This window comes from Tenrec ecaudatus, chromosome 5 (genome assembly GCF_050624435.1).
Source record: "Tenrec ecaudatus isolate mTenEca1 chromosome 5, mTenEca1.hap1, whole genome shotgun sequence".
NCBI classification, from domain to species: Eukaryota; Metazoa; Chordata; class Mammalia; order Afrosoricida; family Tenrecidae; genus Tenrec; species Tenrec ecaudatus.
The window spans coordinates 72,180,382-72,198,120 of NC_134534.1; the positions used below are offsets into that span (position 1 = coordinate 72,180,382).

General features: G+C 37.7%; 1 protein-coding gene across 1 annotated transcript in view; it reads right to left on the bottom strand.

The window, feature by feature from the left end:
• The window catches only part of MCMDC2 (minichromosome maintenance domain containing 2), a 29,675-nt gene extending 12,464 nt beyond the window's left edge, over positions 1-17,211 (bottom strand). Inside the window, exons 1-9 of the mRNA XM_075549609.1 lie at positions 17,049-17,211; positions 16,827-16,957; positions 16,691-16,750; positions 14,124-14,319; positions 12,513-12,635; positions 11,301-11,405; positions 7,244-7,369; positions 4,687-4,924; positions 2,533-2,738 (exon numbers count right to left, since the gene is read on the bottom strand). Coding sequence (XP_075405724.1) covers positions 2,533-2,738; positions 4,687-4,924; positions 7,244-7,369; positions 11,301-11,405; positions 12,513-12,635; positions 14,124-14,319; positions 16,691-16,750; positions 16,827-16,957; positions 17,049-17,142 — 1,279 coding nt within the window. The 5' untranslated portion in view covers positions 17,143-17,211. The remainder of the gene's footprint in view (positions 1-2,532; positions 2,739-4,686; positions 4,925-7,243; positions 7,370-11,300; positions 11,406-12,512; positions 12,636-14,123; positions 14,320-16,690; positions 16,751-16,826; positions 16,958-17,048) is intronic.
• Between the last annotated feature and the right edge of the window lie 528 nt (positions 17,212-17,739).

The following is a 17,739-nucleotide window of genomic DNA, read 5'->3' on the forward strand; positions in this document are numbered from 1 at the left end:
TATCCTGTGCTGTAGAGTCACAATGAGAGCACCGTCTTTCGGCGTGGGAGCAAGTTAGGTGAGAAAGGAAAGAGAAGCCCTCTGCGTCCATTTAGCATCCCTTCTGCTCAGTTGAAGTTGCGCTGATGTGGAAGAGGAGCACTGAATTCAAGCAGGTCTGCTGTGCATGGGAATTCATCAGTTTTATGGAAGCCTTGGCTGCTATGTGATATGGAATGACAAGTCACAGTGGACCCATGCACTATTGGGCCTTCCACCTCTGCCTATGCATAAGCTCCATTGTCTCACTGGACTTTACTTACAAAACAAATTCAAAGATATAACTATTAGAAACTCGGCAAAGGTGATATTAGAGCTTTCAACCAAGTGCCAGGCTCTCCTGAGACTGCACGTGTTCCATCTATGCCCATGGAGCCAGCCTGCTGGTGTGCGACTGGCTGCGCGTTTCCCTGGTGACTGATGGTGTTGAGTACTTTATCTTTGTTTGCTTGTCATTTTGTATATTGCTTTGTGAAGTGATTGTTCAAATTTTTTACCCATGGTGGTGGGGGGGGCAGTAGTTAGGATCTGTTACTTACTGATTTGGAGAATTTTTATAAGTTCTGGTTATGTCTTTATCAGATATACTATTGCCATTTCTTTTAAATGGTATCATCTGTTAAGAAAAACTTTTTAGTTTTAGAGAGCACCTGGCAAAAAACCAACAAAACCTTTTTAGTTTTGCTGTAAGTCCAATTTATCCAGTTCTTTTATATTCAGTGCTTTTGGGTTCTTTCTAAGGAATCTTTGCTTATCTTAAATTCATGAAGATATTCTTCTAAATTTTCTCCTAGCAGCTTCAAACGTGAACATTTAGGTATGATTCATCTGTGATATATAGGTTTTGTGTCAACCTGGCTGGACTAGGATCTGCAGCAGTTTGGGCCTAACAGGATGTACACAACTCCAGGCGTTTCTGCGTAACAAGGCAACCCCTTATCAAGTCACAGCCTCTTACTGTTTCTTGGGTGTGTATGGCCTACTTCGTGCATATAATCTGACCATGTGAAAAATCCCCCTCTGTTTCTTCCTATTGGTCTGGATCCTGCATCAGGCTACTTGAGACCTGGGTCAGTAGCCTGTCGTGTATCCTGCTGGTCCTGGGAGCTACCAACAGCTCATATTGCCAACTGACCCTAGAGTCAGCAGAGTCTAACATCTGACCTGCCAATCCACCTCTGTGTACACCAACTGTGGTCTTCCTGCTTTGTCCTCTTGTCTCCTGGTTCATCTCCCTGCTTCTTAGTTCCCTGGCCTTGGCAGCTTCATGAGTCAAGGCGGGCCTCCAGTTTAGCATCTGACCCACAGATTTACCAAACTGGGCTTGCCTGCTCTGTGGCTGTGTGGGCCATTCGTTTGACGGAATGTTTTATTTATATATGTATATATAAATGCCACTCGTTTTATTTCTTTAGAAAACCCAGCCTAACACACCATTTCAAGTTAATTATTGTGTATGGTTTTTCCAAATTTACTAGCCCATTGCTTCTTTATCATTTGACAAACTTGCCTTTCTCCACTGCCTCTTTTGGCATTATGGTAAAAAATTCCTTCCTGCATTCTTAGTACTAAGCCAAGTGTCCTCAGCATCCCTGCACATTTTTTTAAAATTGTGATTTGTATAAAAATTTACAGAGAAAAATGGTTTTTCAGGTTAAAATTTATACACATTTTGTTTCACAACATTAGTTGCAATTCTCTCTTTTTTTTTTCTTTCTTTTTTTTTTTTTTTGCAATTCTCAATGTAACAGCACTCTTCCTGCTTCTTTCCTGGGTTCTTCATTTCTATTCACCCTTTCTTCTATTCTTTCTGAGCTTTATTTAGGGTCAAATATTGCCTTTTTAGTCTTGCATTGTTGAATGTTCCGAGGAAAATGTTTTCCATGGGTGCTATTGCTCACTTCATCGGCCTGCCTATTGTTTGGCTGAACGGTAATTTGTTGACCTGTGCTCAGCTCCAGGTTACAAGGGGATCGAAGGGTCACAGTCTTGGAGGTTCTACCAGGCTCTAGCAGACCAGCAAGTCTGAATTTTATTATAATTTTAAGTTTTGTTCTATATTTTTCTTACATTCTAAGCAGACCTTCTATGGTCCCAATAAGAGTGGTCAGCAGTGGTAAGACCATCTAGTAGCATCATCAACTTCTCCTTGCCACGTGCTAGTGGAGGCTCTAGTTTGCATGGTCTTTTATTACTTTGATCCTGCCACAGGCTACAAGTTTGCCAAGAGTACAAAGCTCTAGCTGCTCTTTGCTCTGTCCATCTCTGTTTATTTTCTTTTTAGTTATAAATCTAGACCAAATAAAGTCATGTGCTAGCACAACTTAGAGAAAAAATTAAAACTGCATATGCATATTAGATTTCTCTGGTTTTATTTATAAAACTGAAATGTTATTTATTATGCTTTCTCAATTCCTAGAACTTTTAGACAACTTCTTGACAATGCTGAAACTGTAGGTTAAATAAGTGAAAAGTAATTTAAAAATTACTTACCTGATTGAAGTTGTTCAAGTTTATCTTTTCTGTGTAAAGAGAAGTCTCCTATATAGCAGATACCACCTTTAGCTAACAAAGCACTACCCGCTTGAATGCTAACTGCTCCAGTCCCATACTTATCCCTGGACAGAGTAGGAAACATTTCAGAAGAGACTGGATGGCGTATACCACGGGGTACAAGGTTTATACTATAATTCAAAAGCCTAGGGGAAAAATACATTATTCATTACTATTATTTAATATTTGATCATCAGAGGTCACAAAATATCAACAATTACAAAATACAGTGTTTATTGAGTAGTTGAGATAGGCTATCTAGATGCCAAGAATAAAATTGCATGTAAGACTTAGCCCTTAACTTGGAAAACTCACAGCCTAGAGAGAGATCCATAAACAAAAATCTAAAATACAATGTGATAAGTATTAAAATAATGTCTTAAGAATTGCCCATAAGCCCAAATAAACAATCACCTTGCTGTCAACTTAGTTCTGCTATGTAGGAACCCTGGAGGATAGGGTAGAACTGCACCAGAGGATTTCCAAGGCTGTAATCTTCACTGAAGCAGATGGCTACGTCTACTCCCATGGGTGGCTTGTAGGTTCAAAACACCCAACTTTCAGTTAGCAGCTGAGCACCACTGTGTTACCATGGCTTCTTGAGAATATCCATGTACACACTGCCATTGAGTTGATTTTGACACATAGTGATCTGGTAAGGCAGAATACAGCTGCTTCCCAAAGTTACTGCAGTTGTAAATCTGTACATAAGCAAACCCCTTGATCCGTCTCCCACAGAACATCTGATGCATTCAAATTGTAGGTTAGCAGCCCAACACTTAACCCACTAAACTACCAGGACTCCTTCATGCCTCGTTAGTGGAAGAAAAAATTGGTACAATCTGTAGTAGTTAGCACCATATTATAATGTTGATGGCAATTTAGTCTTAGCAAAACATCAACTGTGCAATTAATGTTCACTTGGGTTTTTATTTTAAAATTCATTGAATACATGCATTTTGATTTTAGAATTCCATACAAGATATTAACATGGGAAAATAACTTATTCCTAGCTGGAACAAGCACTTAACATGCTCAGTTAAAGGATGGAAGTGTGAGTCTACTTAGAGATGCTATGGGAGAAAGGCCTAGTAATCTACTTTCAAAATATCAACCATTAAAAACTTTCTGAAGCATAGTTTTACTCTGACACACAGAGTTACTTTGTATGCATTTATGTAGCTTTCAAAATGTTAAATAGAGGATCCTTTCAAGATTCCCTCCAAATGGCAATCTTAGAATTCTTTCCAGAGGTTTATTCGTGTACATGAATCCTGGTGGCATAATAGGTTATGTGTTGGGGGCTAACCAAAAGGTCCAAGTTTCGAACCCCCCAGCTGTTCCAAGGTATACTCAAGGTATAAGGCAGACTGCTTCCATAAAGATTTACAGCCTCAGAAAACCTATGAACCCTTATATACTGTCCTATGGGGTCCCCATGATTTGGTATTGACTCCATAGACTATTTGGGTACAGGTGAATCAATTTTTGAATGGAATATTTTAGATTAATAAAATAAAGACTCGTTGACACTTTCAAAGTAAAACAAACAAGCAAAAAACAACCAAACTCATTGATATCCAGTCCATTCCGGTTCATAGCCACCCTATACTATAGTATAGGGTAGAACTGCCCTTGTGGGTTTCCAAGATGCTAACTTTGTGAGAATAGAAAGCCTTCTCTGTCTCCTGGAGAGTGGTTGATGTTTTGAACGGCCAACTTTGCAGTCAGCAGCTCAACATATAACCACTATGCCATCAGGACTCTTCTGCTGATACTTTCAGGGTAGATTATTTAAAAATTAAATCAAAGTACAAAAGCCCTATAGAGTTTGAGGTAGCATATGGGGGGGCAAAGAAGCATAGGAGAAAAACATTTATTTATAAAGGTCTGAGAAGGGAAATAGATTGAAAATTTAAATATTAGACTTAAAATACTGAAGGCAAATAACTCATTTATTAATTCATGTTTTAAAAGTTTTAAACTTCATGGACAAAAGTTTATTTAAATATACTCAGATATATTAAATGTTCATCTTGTCATCATGTTCATGGAAAAGATTTATAAGTATACAGATTCATACTACTATTTTACCTGTCTACAAGTAGAGTATCATTTGTTATAATTAAAACATCTAGGCAATCTTCCAGTTCCTTGTTACGGTCACTTGTCTGTACAAGACTCATTAACAAACAGAGCTTGAGCAAATTGTAAGTCCCAGGAGGAACAATTTGTGATGCAAAGATGTTGGCAAGTATCGCTGTAAACTTCCAGCAGGAGCTGGACGTTAAGGAGAGAAGACACCTGAAGTTGTCACTAATTCCTGAAGGAACTGAAAGTAAACATTAGTACATATATTAGAAAGGACTGTAAACCCATAAGAAGATACCATGGTAGATTTTTTTATCCCACTCATCTAAAATATTATCAAGGTGCACTTCTTTTAATGATACAATATTTGAATTCTCATCATGATATTATGTTATGACTGGTAGGGGGCAGTCACACTGGCCTATTATTTCCATCCTAGGGGATGTAATAAAAGTAAGCAGTCAACCTAGTGTGTCCACCTAGACAAGCTTTGTTGGTTGCAAGCACATACCTCATTCTCTTAAGACATGTAAGCACAGGCAGGGGGCAGTGGTGGTTCTTGCCTGATGAAATAGATCCTTTTGGATTCCCAGACAATGCTCCTCACAGCACCCACCACCCAGCTGGCCTTGGAGGTTTGCCTCTTGCCATGATGTTGAAAGGGCTCAACAGAACCTCCACACTAAGTCTGACCCACCAACCAAACAGGATTGGGCAGCATTTAATTCCACTTTGCATGAGGCCACCGTCATGGCAGCTAACAACAACAAAGGAAAAGTTGGAACAAGGGCTTCTCATATTGTTGTTTGTTCCTATAGTTCTGTTTGAATAATACCACCTTCATTGAGGGTTACAAAGCAGAATGGCAGCCAAACTTAAATGTGGCTATTGAAAGGGAAGATTTTGAGATTAAGGAGCTCTGGTGGTGTATGCTTGGCTGCTAATGGGAAGGTCAGCAGTTCAAACTCAGCTGTCTAAGGGAGAAAAGACTGGTGTTCTACTCTCATGAAGATTTCAGCCTAAGAAATCATATGGGGCAGGTCTCCACTGCGTACAGGGCTGCTATGTGTTAGAATCGACGTGATAAACACACACTTTGAAAACCAGGAGTTCTGGTAGCTTGATAATTAGGGGCTCTATGGGTAACCAAAAAGTTGGCAGTTCAAACAGTGTATTCTTGCAAGAAAGATCTGATATCTGCACCCATAAAGACTACCGCTTATAAAATACTCTGGGGCCGTTCTACTCTGTTACATGGAATCGCTTTGAGTTGAAAGTGGATGACAACAAACAATAACATTTTGAAAGTGGAGTCCATGGGGTGCAAACAGTTAACTCTCTTGGCTGCTAACCAAAAGTTGGAAGTTGGTGTCCATTAAGAGGCTTCCTTCTGAAAACTCCGCCTTTGAAAACTCTATGGGCGCCCATTAGTAAGAATCTAGCCAGCAATTGGTGGTCCTGGTGGTGATATTTGAAAGTACTGACTGCTGCTTCAGTGGATGTTGATCGAGGCTCCAAGTAATGTAAAAAACTTGACAATTTCAACCTTTCCTCCATTTAGTATGGTATGCTTATTGGCCCTGTTAAGACTTTTTGCTTTCTGTATGTTGAGTTGGAAACCATACTGAAGACTGTAGTCTTTGATCTTCATTATAAGTGCTTCAAGGCCTCTTCACTCTCAGCAACCAGATTGTGTCATCTGCATATCCCAGGCTGGTAGTGAGTCTTCCTCCAATTCTGATGCTGTATTCTTTTTCATATAGTGCTCTTGGGCCCATTCAGCCCTGGGGTGATATAAGGCAGGCTGGCCCTAGTGAAATTATCAATGCTGGCTAACATTACTTGCCTCACCAAAGAGAAGCAGTTTCAACCAACACACTAGGGATGAGTTAATTAAATGTTTGACCAGTATGCTGTTCTAAATACCTATATGGTCTATGGCAGAAAAAACATTCCCCACTCCTGATATAGGTGATATATATGTACATCAGAAATGTCTTGGAAGAAAGATGTGTACATATAGTTTTTGTTAGTTGCTGTTGAGCTGATGCTCATACCAGACATTTGTCAGCCAAGTTAAAAGAGTAGATCAGATTTCATGTTATTCACTTAATGTCTAATTATGCTGGAGTTTGTAAAGAAAATTGTGAATAATATAGGTGATTTTTTGGTCTTCATTTATCTCATACTTTTGTCTTAATTCTCAATTGGTTGAGAATTCATATGGGAAAAGGATGTTATTCTATTGGGTTCTCCCCACTCAGACCCCAATATTTACTTAGCATTTTCCCCACTGCCATTGGGTTGATCCTGACTCATCATGACCCTATAGAGTGCTTCTGAGACTGTCAACCTGCTCAAGAGCAGATCGCCTCATCTTTCTCCCTTGGAAGCAGCTAGTGGATAGTTGTTTATATGCTTCTTGACTTTCCAGCATAGAATTTATGTCCCACGAGAGCATAACTGGATACGTAGTGCTTACAAGAGTGTGTAGCATATAGCTAGTGAGTGATTATATGCTGAACAGATTGAAAAATTATGATACTAGCATTTTCCTTACCTTTAGGATTACAAAGAGTGATGCTACTTGCCTCTACACACACAGCAGTTTGTGAGGTTTGGACACAGGTTGGAATTCCAATAATTTTATACTCATTTCCTACATTCATTTTATTCACGGATTCATCTAAAATAATTAAACATTGAATATTTATTCACTAAATGAAACATGCACATGATCCTATGGATAAAAGATCTAGAGACAGTAACAATTCACTAGCTGAGTTAGCAGTACACTATTTACTTTTGTTTATTGTAATATTCATATAGAGTGGTAACAGTAATGTGAACTAGAACAATATTATTGCTGATAAATTTTGATGCTTACATGAAATGACAAGTGAACTTCCATAACCAAGTAACATAGCAAGATACGCTGTTATAGTCAAAAGGGAAAGAGAAAAATCATTGTTTATGATATGAGTTATCTTCACATTGAAGGAACCTTGGTAGAGTAAAGGGTTAAACATTGTCTGCTCCCATAAAGATTCGAAGCCTTGGAACCCTGGGTAACAGTTCTACGCTCCCGCATAGGGTTGTTATGAGTCAGAATTAACTCCATGATAGTGAGTTTTTGGTATCTGCAATGAAGGGCAAGGTGTTTAATTAAAACAAACTTATAATTAACAATTCCATTTGGGAAGAAAATAATTTAAAAGTGTGTTACATAGTGCCTACAATGAAAGCAAGATGCCTTTACATGCCTTATCTCTATTGTAAACCATGTGCTAGACAGTATCTCCAATTTTTTAAAAAACATTTTATTAGGGGCTCATACCACTCTTATCACAATCCATGCATATACATACATCAATTGTATAAAGCACATCTGTACATTCTTTACCCTAATCATTTTCTTTTTTTACATTTTATTAGGGGCTAATACACCTCTTATCACAATCCACACATATACATACATCAATTGTATAAAGCACATCCGTACATTCTTTGCCCCAATCATTCTCAAAGCATTTGCTCTCCACTTAAGCCCTCTGCATCAGGTCCTCTTCCCCCCCCCTCCCTCCCCGCTCCCCCCTCCCTCATGAGCCCTTGATAATCCACAGATTGTTATTTTGTCATATCTTGCCCTATCTCCAATTTTTATACGAAGAAACTGAGTCCTTGAGAAGCTAAGAGACTGGTAAAAGGCTAATAACTGGTTGATGGCAGAACTGTCATTCATTTCTAGGTTTGTTTATTTCCAAAGTCAAAGCCTTACACTGTACTCTGTTCCTCTCTCACTTCTCCAGATTGGACAAACCACTGGCACAAGCCCAAAGGTTATTGGAAAAAGCCAAAGCCAAAGCACCAAAAATCTTGCCCTCCATTCCACAATTAGAAACGGGGTGGCTGAAAAGTTATGAAAGGAAGATTTCTAAAGAGAAACAAGGATGAATTTTCCTCTGTGAAGGAAAGCGAAGAGTTATTATTTTATTTTCCTATTTTTCTTTTCTTTTGACCCCAGAGAATATGCGGCACACCATGTAAGGCTGAAAGGGAAGACGTAAGTTCAACAGTTAGGAAAATAAAAGCAAAAAACCACCAACTAAACAAACACACCAGTCAAAGGATGAATGACAAGTGAAAATAAAAATAGAGACTATCATCTCCTTTTCAGTTGTTTCCTAGAATCTTACAGGTTGGAACATGTGTCATGAAGTGAAGAACAGATAAAGAAGGAAGTCCAGCACGTCTGGGGATCTCTTCCCATGTCAACCGAAAAAACCTGCTTTTGTTATTTTGATTTTCCCACTTATTTATTTAGGCTCTATGCAAGAGTTTATTTAAAGAAAGTGTTTTCTACTAAAATATAATTTGGATAAAACCCACACCAAATTTGCTATCATAGGGTCAATTCTGACCCACAGCAACCCCATCTAGGGTTTCCAAGCTGGCCATCTTTACGCAAACAAACAGCCTTAGCTTTGCTCCTTTGGAGTGCCTGGTGATCTTGCAGTTAGCTTGTGAGATGGGCAGCCAGTTGTATATCTATATTGCAATGTATGGTTTAAATACAGTATATAGTAGTTAAAGTAGACTTTGAGGCTGGATTGCCTGCGTTTGAATTCTTGCTCTGCTATTTAGTAACTATATGACCTTGGGTAACCTGCTTCTGTGCCTCAATTTTTTCACTGTAAGATGAGATAACAGTAGAACCTACCTTATAGGGTTGCTATGCTTAAATTAATTAATATATGTAATAGGACCCTTAGTAATTGCTATATATAAAATTCACCTATTATCATCTGAGCTTCGTGTCTATCTTGAGCTTTTCAAACTTTGTAAAAGAGTTCTTAATTTGAATATCTGCTTTTCTAAATCTTGAGAGTTTCCTCTACATGATTTATATATATATAACCTCTCTTCCTAAACAGTTTAGTTCTTTCAATTTTAGACAAAAGAAGTAGTCTGAAAACCATTTTTATTTCCACAAATCTGGTCTCTCAGTGAAGACTCACCTCTTTGCTGAGTGAATGCCCTTTTTGTCAGGTACTGTCAGATCTCTATCCAGGTAGTCCTTGCCAGCTGACTATTGCAATGTTCATTCATTCACTTAACAAACATTTTTGAGTTTTTACTATGTGTAGCAAGATACTAACATCTCTACCCTCATGAAGCTTCTACTCTAACTCAAAATCCCCATGTCCAGTCCATTACTGTCGAGTCGGTTCCATCTCATAGAGACCCCACAGGACAGAGCAGAACTGCCCCATGGGATTTCCAAGGCTGTAAATCTTTATAGAAGCAGATTGCCACATTTTCGTCCCAGGAAGCAGCTGATAAGCTGAACCCCTAACCTTTCATTTAGGAGCTGAGTACTTTAACCACTGTGGCACCAAGGTGCCTTACAATTCCCCAAGATTTACACTTGACATATACACATAGAAAGATGGGAGATCCATTAGCTTAAAATGACTGTGAACTTACCACAGTGCTTGGGAAATAGCAGATAATGATTATCTTTATTCATTTTAATAATATTTTTAAAATAACTGTTATTTGAATGAATGGATAAATGATTGATGCATTAGCGAAACAAGAATTTAAAAATACTCATGTTAAAGGCTTGAAGTTAAACAAGTGGCCATTTAGCAGAGAAGCAACAAGCCTACATGGAAATAGCAACCAGTCTGTGCGATCATGAGGTATCCACGGGATGGGGTAACAGGAATCAGAAGACCCAAAACAAACAAACAGAACATTGTTGAGAATGAGGGGGGTCAGAGCAGAGACCCCACACCCATCTGTAGACAATGGGACATCCCCTCACAGAAGGTTCACAAGGAAGGGATGGGACAACCAGGACACAGTATAGCACCGCTGAAACATACAATAGTCCTCTGGTTTCTTGAGGCTTCCTCACTCCCCACTCTCATGACCCCAGTCCTTCCTTTCACTGAGGGCTAGACCAGAGCATGTGCACAGGTACAGATAGGAGATAAATGCTCAGGACACACGGAATCCAGGAACAGGAGTGGGAGTAGTGATACTAGGAGTGGAGGGGAAAATAGGAAGAAGAGGGGAGGAAGGGGCAACCAATTGCAACAATCAACACATAACCATCACCACCACTCACCACCCCAGGGAGATGAACAATATAAACCATGGGGGAAGACAGTGGGTGATGTAAGATAAGAAAATAATAATGACTTATAATTTATCAAGGGGTCACGAGGGTGGAGTGCAGGAGGGAGGGGGAAAAAAGCTAATACCAAGGGCTCAAATAGAAAGTAAAGATTTAGAAAATAATGATGACAATATATGAACAAATATGCTTGATACAATTGATGTATAGATTATTAAAATTGTAAGAGCTTCCAATAAAATGATCTTAAAATAAAGAAAAAGAAATGAGATACAGAGTAAAAAAAAGAGATGTAAGCATCCCCAATTTAAATGATCTTTTAATTAAAAAAAGAAAAAAATGTTAAAAAAAAAACCCTCAGGAATATTAACACGTAAGTGTCTCAAAAACAAAGTTAGAAAATATCATTCAATATCAGGATAAACCAATTAAATATAGCAATTTATTTTGAGGTCAAATGCTATTTACTCACCTCTCAGGAATATTATAAGAGATTGAAACCTAAATGGCTGGTTGTTAGAAACTCCTTGAAAAGCCTGGAGTGCCTTTGTGGAAATTACTTCAACAATCTGTTTATCTTAAGAGTAAAAAAAAAAGTGGGGGAGTTATTAGACTATAATATCCAAGTCAACTTCCACATTAAGTTACAATCACTATTTTAAATACTGCAATTAACCGGCTATCAAAAGAGATAGTGTCTGGGGTCTTAACGGCTTGAAGGTAAACAAGCGGCCATCTAGCTCAGAAGCAAATAAGCCCACATGGAAGAAGCACACAGGCCAGTGAGATCACGAGGTGCCCAAGGGACCAGGTATAAGGCATCATGCAAAAAAAAAAAGATATAAGTGTATGTATGTATGTGTATATATGTGTATATGTATATATGTATATATATATCATATTAAATGAAGGGGGAAGTGCAGAGTGGAGACCCAAGGTCCAAGTGTCGGCCAATGGAGATCCCCTCATAGAGGGGTTTAGGAGAGGAGATGGGTTAATTAGGGTGTGAGGTAGTACCGATGAAGAACACAGCTTTCCCCCAGATCCTGGATGCTTCCTCCCCCCAACTACCATGATCCGAATTCTACCTTGCAGGGCTGGATAGGACAGAGGCTGTACACTGGTACATATGAGGGCTGGAGGTACAGGGAATCCAGGGTGGATGATACCTTCAGGACCAAGGGTGTGAGGGACGATGCTGGGAGAGTGGAGGGTGAGTGGGTTGGAAAGGGGGAACTGATTACAAGGATCCACATGTGACCTCTTCCCTGGGAGAGGGACAGCAGAGAAGGGGGGAAGGGAGACTCCGGATAGGGCAAGATATGACAAAATAACGATGTATAAATTACCAAGGGCACATGAGGGAGGGGAAAAAAAAAGAGGACCTAATGCAAGGGGCTTAAGTGGAGAGCAAATGCCTTGAGAATGATTGGGGCAGGGAATGTATGGATGTGCTTTATACAACTGATGTATGTATATGTATGGATGGTGATAAGAGTTGTATGAGTCCCTAATAAAATGTAAAAGAAGAAAAGAGAAAAAAATGATTAGGGCAAAGACTGTACAGATGTGCTTTATACAATTGATGTATGTATATGTATGAACTGTGTAAAGAATTGTATGAGCCCCAATAAATTGTTATAAATTAATAAATACTGCAATTAAAAATACAAAAGCATTTTACCACCAAGTACTCTAAATTTTCTGTCTTCTTGAAGTGAAGAAGCACACAGCTTACACAAGAAGTCATTTCTTACTGTTGCAGATTCTGTAGCACCAGGCACATGCACTCTTATATATTGGAATCCTGAAAGAAAACGGGTTAACTAAATTTGATTCAGCCATTCATTTCTAATCCTTTAAAATTAGTTTAATTCAAAGTATAATTGAATAAATTTTGCATGTGGGAACAGCAGTTCAATGAACATTTCTTGAACTCATCTTTCTTACTAGGCATTGTGCTCAGTAGTGCTTAAACAGATCATTTTAATATGTGACAACTGCATTAATAAAATTTAGAAGGGGGGGAGAAAAGCCGGTTGCCATTAGGTGGATGCTGACACATGGTGACTCCCTGTGTCTGGCAGTAAAACTGTCTTCCATACAGTGTTCATGCCTGGGGTCTTTGGGAAGTAGATTGCCAACAAATGAGGAAGCAATCACATTCAAATGAGTTAAGTTATAAAAAGAAAAAAGAGCTGTAGACTTTATTAAATATAAATGTATCATATAATATCTACAGATAGCACATAGTGCCAATTTTATTTGTAGATATTAAGATATTCCAACTCGAGTTCACAAGTTACACCTTGGCCACAGCCTGGACTAGATCTTGAACTATCGCAGAGTTCATCTGTGCTAGAGTGCTGATCTCAGTATGTTTACATGTGGCATACTTGTTCTTGATCGTCATGTGCTTTGTAAGTCCGATTCACCATGATAAATTCTTAGCCAGGTGCTGCGTAACAGGATAAAGAGATTCTTCAGTGTATGAGAGGCAACGCTGCTGAGTTGGTGTCCATTCACCATTATCAAGAATTTTCAGTGCTAAGCAAAAAGCTCCTGCTGCAATCAGAGGAGGAAAGTGCACCATATAGTACTAGTTCAACACACTCAGTTCCATCAGGTATTTGACCAAAGTATGTCACTCAACATCAACCTCTCTAACCCTGGGTGTCTCTGGAGGAAGTGCACGGGCAGAGGGCGTCCCAGGCCAAAGTTTAAAGCCCTTAAAAAATCTTCATTTCCATCTGTCTGATCTGGTGCTTAGTGTAAGTGTGATCAGTCACAAAGGCAAAGTCACTGATTTTGCCACGTCTTTCTTCTGAGAAGTCTCTGGGTGGACTCAAACTGCCAACCTTTCAGTTAGTAGCACAGTGCCTAGTTATTTGCAGCGTGTTGAGGCAGAGTAGAGGAGGAATATCTTGCAATAAGAGAACAAATAGGAAAGATTCCTTGCAGAAGGAACGAACTGTTATTAAGCGAAATGACTGGGAAAGGACATTGTATGGCAATGGGAAATCGTGAGCAAGACCAATCATAAAATCAGGCGTGAGAAGAACATGTCCCGCTCTTCCATTGCTGTCTGACATCAGTGTTACAGGAGCTCTTGTCAGTATGTGGAACCTCAAAAGGACGTATTGCAAGATGATACAAAATCAACCTATAAACACTAGGGCGTGCCAAATTTTATTCCATATTTGCTATTCCATGGACATTTCATAACTAATTATAAACATGATTTAGAATTAAAGATTAATTCTTTAATGCGTGTATCTTACATTTTAATATTTACCTTGTGAAAGCGGGCATGCTTCATCTGAACAAAGGAATCTTGCACCTTGTGTATACTTGGTTACAGTTGTCATTGCAATTACAATTCCTTGCATCATATAAAATCTCTGGGATGTATAGTCAAGTGGAAACTTACAAAGATCAAGCCCATAACTTGGCAGAGGAGGTAAATGTGTTAATTTCAGCACTATATTAATCTAATGAGAAAATAATATTAATAAAACTTGTAGATCCAATTGGTCTTGTACTACAATCTAATAAATGTAAACATATTATAGAGCAAACTAAGTAAGTGACTTGCTAGTATAGTTAGGAATCAAAATTTTAAGCATGAGATTCAAATGTAAAATTTTAAAGTTAATTAAAACTTTAAAAACTTATATTTTAAAATGAAATATCATTATGAATGATTTCTATTCTTAAATTCTTGGTTAGAGTCACTAAAAACATTTATAAAACAATGACAGCCCATTAGCAATAAACTCACCAGCTGCTCCTAGGGAGAAAGATGAAGCTGTCTGCTCCATAAAGAATTACCTTCTTGGAAACGCTATGTGGGATCAGTCTGAGTTGGATCATCAACTCAAAGGCAGGAATGGGTGTGGGATAATGAAAGCATGGGTTTAGGTAATGATCATCTGTGGCTATAAAGCCATTAGGAAAGAACGGCTGGGAAACCGTATGCAGGTACATAAACAGTACAGCTACTAGAATTCCAGGTTAGACCAGGGGACTTCAAACAGTTCAAGAGATGATGTCATCATTTTTTAGCTCCATGTCTTCCATGAGGTTTTGAAAGCTCTCTTATATAGTTAACTAAAAAAAAACCACCCATGTTTAAACATGTTTGTATAATTAGCATATGGCTGCACATAAGTTGTCAGTTATACACCTGTCTCAGTCTCATTTGGTGCCTTTAAGAAAAACGTTCAGTTAAAACAGTGGCTTCTGAGGGGATCTGCGGGGCCAGTGAGATCGGAAGCAGCGAGGTCTGTTTATAAGATTACAGTACGTCAGTTTATAAGATTACAGTGAATGATTTTTAGAATTCCAAAGGGATAATCTTGATAGATTTTCTTAACACAGGACAATCATGGAAGTTTATTAAGAAGTTTTCAGAAAACCTAAAATTGCATCGGTGTTGCTACAAAATAATGAACTTTGAAAAAAAACCAACTTCTTTTTTTAAAGGGCCAGAAAGTTGTGCCAAAGAATACAGCTGCTCATTCTTCAAGGGTAGCAAGGCCATCCCAAGAGTATTTTGTTGGGAATCCTTACCCCATGCATCCATCCCTAAGCTTGCCCCCTCAGACTTTCTGTTCCCCAAACTCAAATAATTAGAAAGGAACATTATTTGAGTCCTCTGAAGAAGCCCAAACTGTCATTCTGATGTGTTAAGAAGACTTGAAGAACGTAAACTTCTTTGGGGAAGTGTCTGAGGGCGGAAACTGCGCCTTCAGAAGCGCATAAAGCTAGAGGAGAACACATGGAAAGCAATCATTTCACATCTTGGTATGTTTGCTTTTAGAGCTACTTGATTTTGTATCAATACTTTCTGACTTACCCTCATTTAATGAAATGATCAGACTAATGTCACCTGAACCCACTGATCAATTGTGAATTTACTGAAAGTGGGAGAAGAAATATTATAGTTCTCTTGACATAGCGCACAGTAAAATACAATGATGTTAACTATGATGGATATCTGTCGAAAGAAGTTAAATTAAGTCCCTCTTTAGAGCCAAATATTATTTTATAGAAATTCGGTGTATAAATTAAATAGCACCACAAGGATTTGTCTGGTTAGACCAATCCAGATTATAAAATATTTTACATGACAACCAATTTGTTAAAAAAAAAAAAGATCAATGGTATAAAAAGGGAAGAGTTAATGGTCTTAGATTAAGAGATTTAATGAGTCCTAAGAGTCAATTATAATGTACGGAACTTGCTTGGCTCTTGACTTGAACAAACCAACTATTAATACATTCTTGAGACAATTAGAGAATTTAAATATGGATTATATAGCGGGGGCTTAAAAAGTTTCTAGAAAAAAAAAAGTTTCTAGAAATAAATGAAAAGATAATGACATTTTCATAAACTGCTTGAGGTCTCATGTTACATAATGCTAAGGAATTATTGATAATTTTAAAGGGGTAAAAATTACATTGTACTTATATAAGAAAAAAGTGCAGTTTTCAGTGGTAGATTCTGAATTATGTAGAGATAAAATGGCAGAATCCTAGGGATTTGAAATTGATGATGGAGGTTTGGCAAAATCTTGTAAATATTGAACCTGAGTGATATGTACATGAAGGTTCGTTATATTATTATTTTTACTTTTTTAAGTTTGAAGTATTTCACTATAAAAATATTTAATGTTATAGGTAATTATAAAGGAAACATACATGTATGTGTAAAACATCCCATTGAACTTTTGAAAGATGTAGTATACTTTTAATAAACAAAATAATTTATGAATATAAATACCTTAATTTATAAGAAATTTTTAAAAAGAAGTTGAAAAAGCAGTACAACTTAGCTTATTTTTGTTAAACTAAAACTTACTTGAGTTTCAGTTTGTAATTGTCCAATTAATGAGAGGGTCTTAACCGCAATAAAACAGACCTGTGATTTGAAATAAACAAAACAAAAATTACTCCAAAATCCATGTGACCTAAAATTATTTATTTTTTTAACTTACTGACTGAAAAACATGAGCGGCTTTCAAGGGTTGATGTAAAATGTGATTTCCAAGTTCAGCATCTAACTGAACAACATCAGAGGGATTTATTAAAATGTTGAATCGATAGACGGCGTAACTATGTTTTGAATCTGTAGAAACACACAAATATAAAAGTTAGTGTAATCCTATGTATGAATTTATTTTAATTTTCTAAAATATAGTTCCTTTTACTGAATATACCATTGTAATGTTTGCAATCTTCAATGAATTTTTGGAGGCCTCCACTTCTGTCTAGATAGATAAGTGCTGCTTCTTTCATTTTTAAACTTGACATTATCACCTGGTTGGTTGTTCCTTTCTATTACTAGTTGATCCAATCACCGTTGTTGGTAAACAAGTACAGAAGGTACAACTCATAGGAAGGATGAGACCTCCTAGAAATTAAAAAAATATATTGTTAGGAAAATCTAGGCTGTCATCAAGGTGATTCTGATTCATGATGACTCTATATATTGTGTCCGAGACTGTAAATCTTTATGGGAGTAGACAGCCTCATCTTTCTCCTGTGAGTGGTTACTGTATTTGAACCACCAACCTTGCAATTAGCAGCCCAACACCTAACTCACAGTGTCACCAAGGCTTGCTCTTTACAGATTAGCTACTCCAAAAAATTCTTGCTGAAATAAACAATATCAGATGTTGAGGTCTATTTTTAGGCAATTTTTAAAGTGGTAGAAGTTATTTCATAAATTCAGTGAAAGCAATAGAGTAGTAGCAAGAATATTAACCTTAGAAATCTGAGATCTTGGTTCTACACTCAACAATAGCTTGGTTGCCTTGAGAAAAATCTGATCTCTCTTGGCTCAATATTGTTATCTGTAGGAAATGAAGGGGTTTTCGGTGATTAAAAATTCTGTCCAGCTTTAAATCT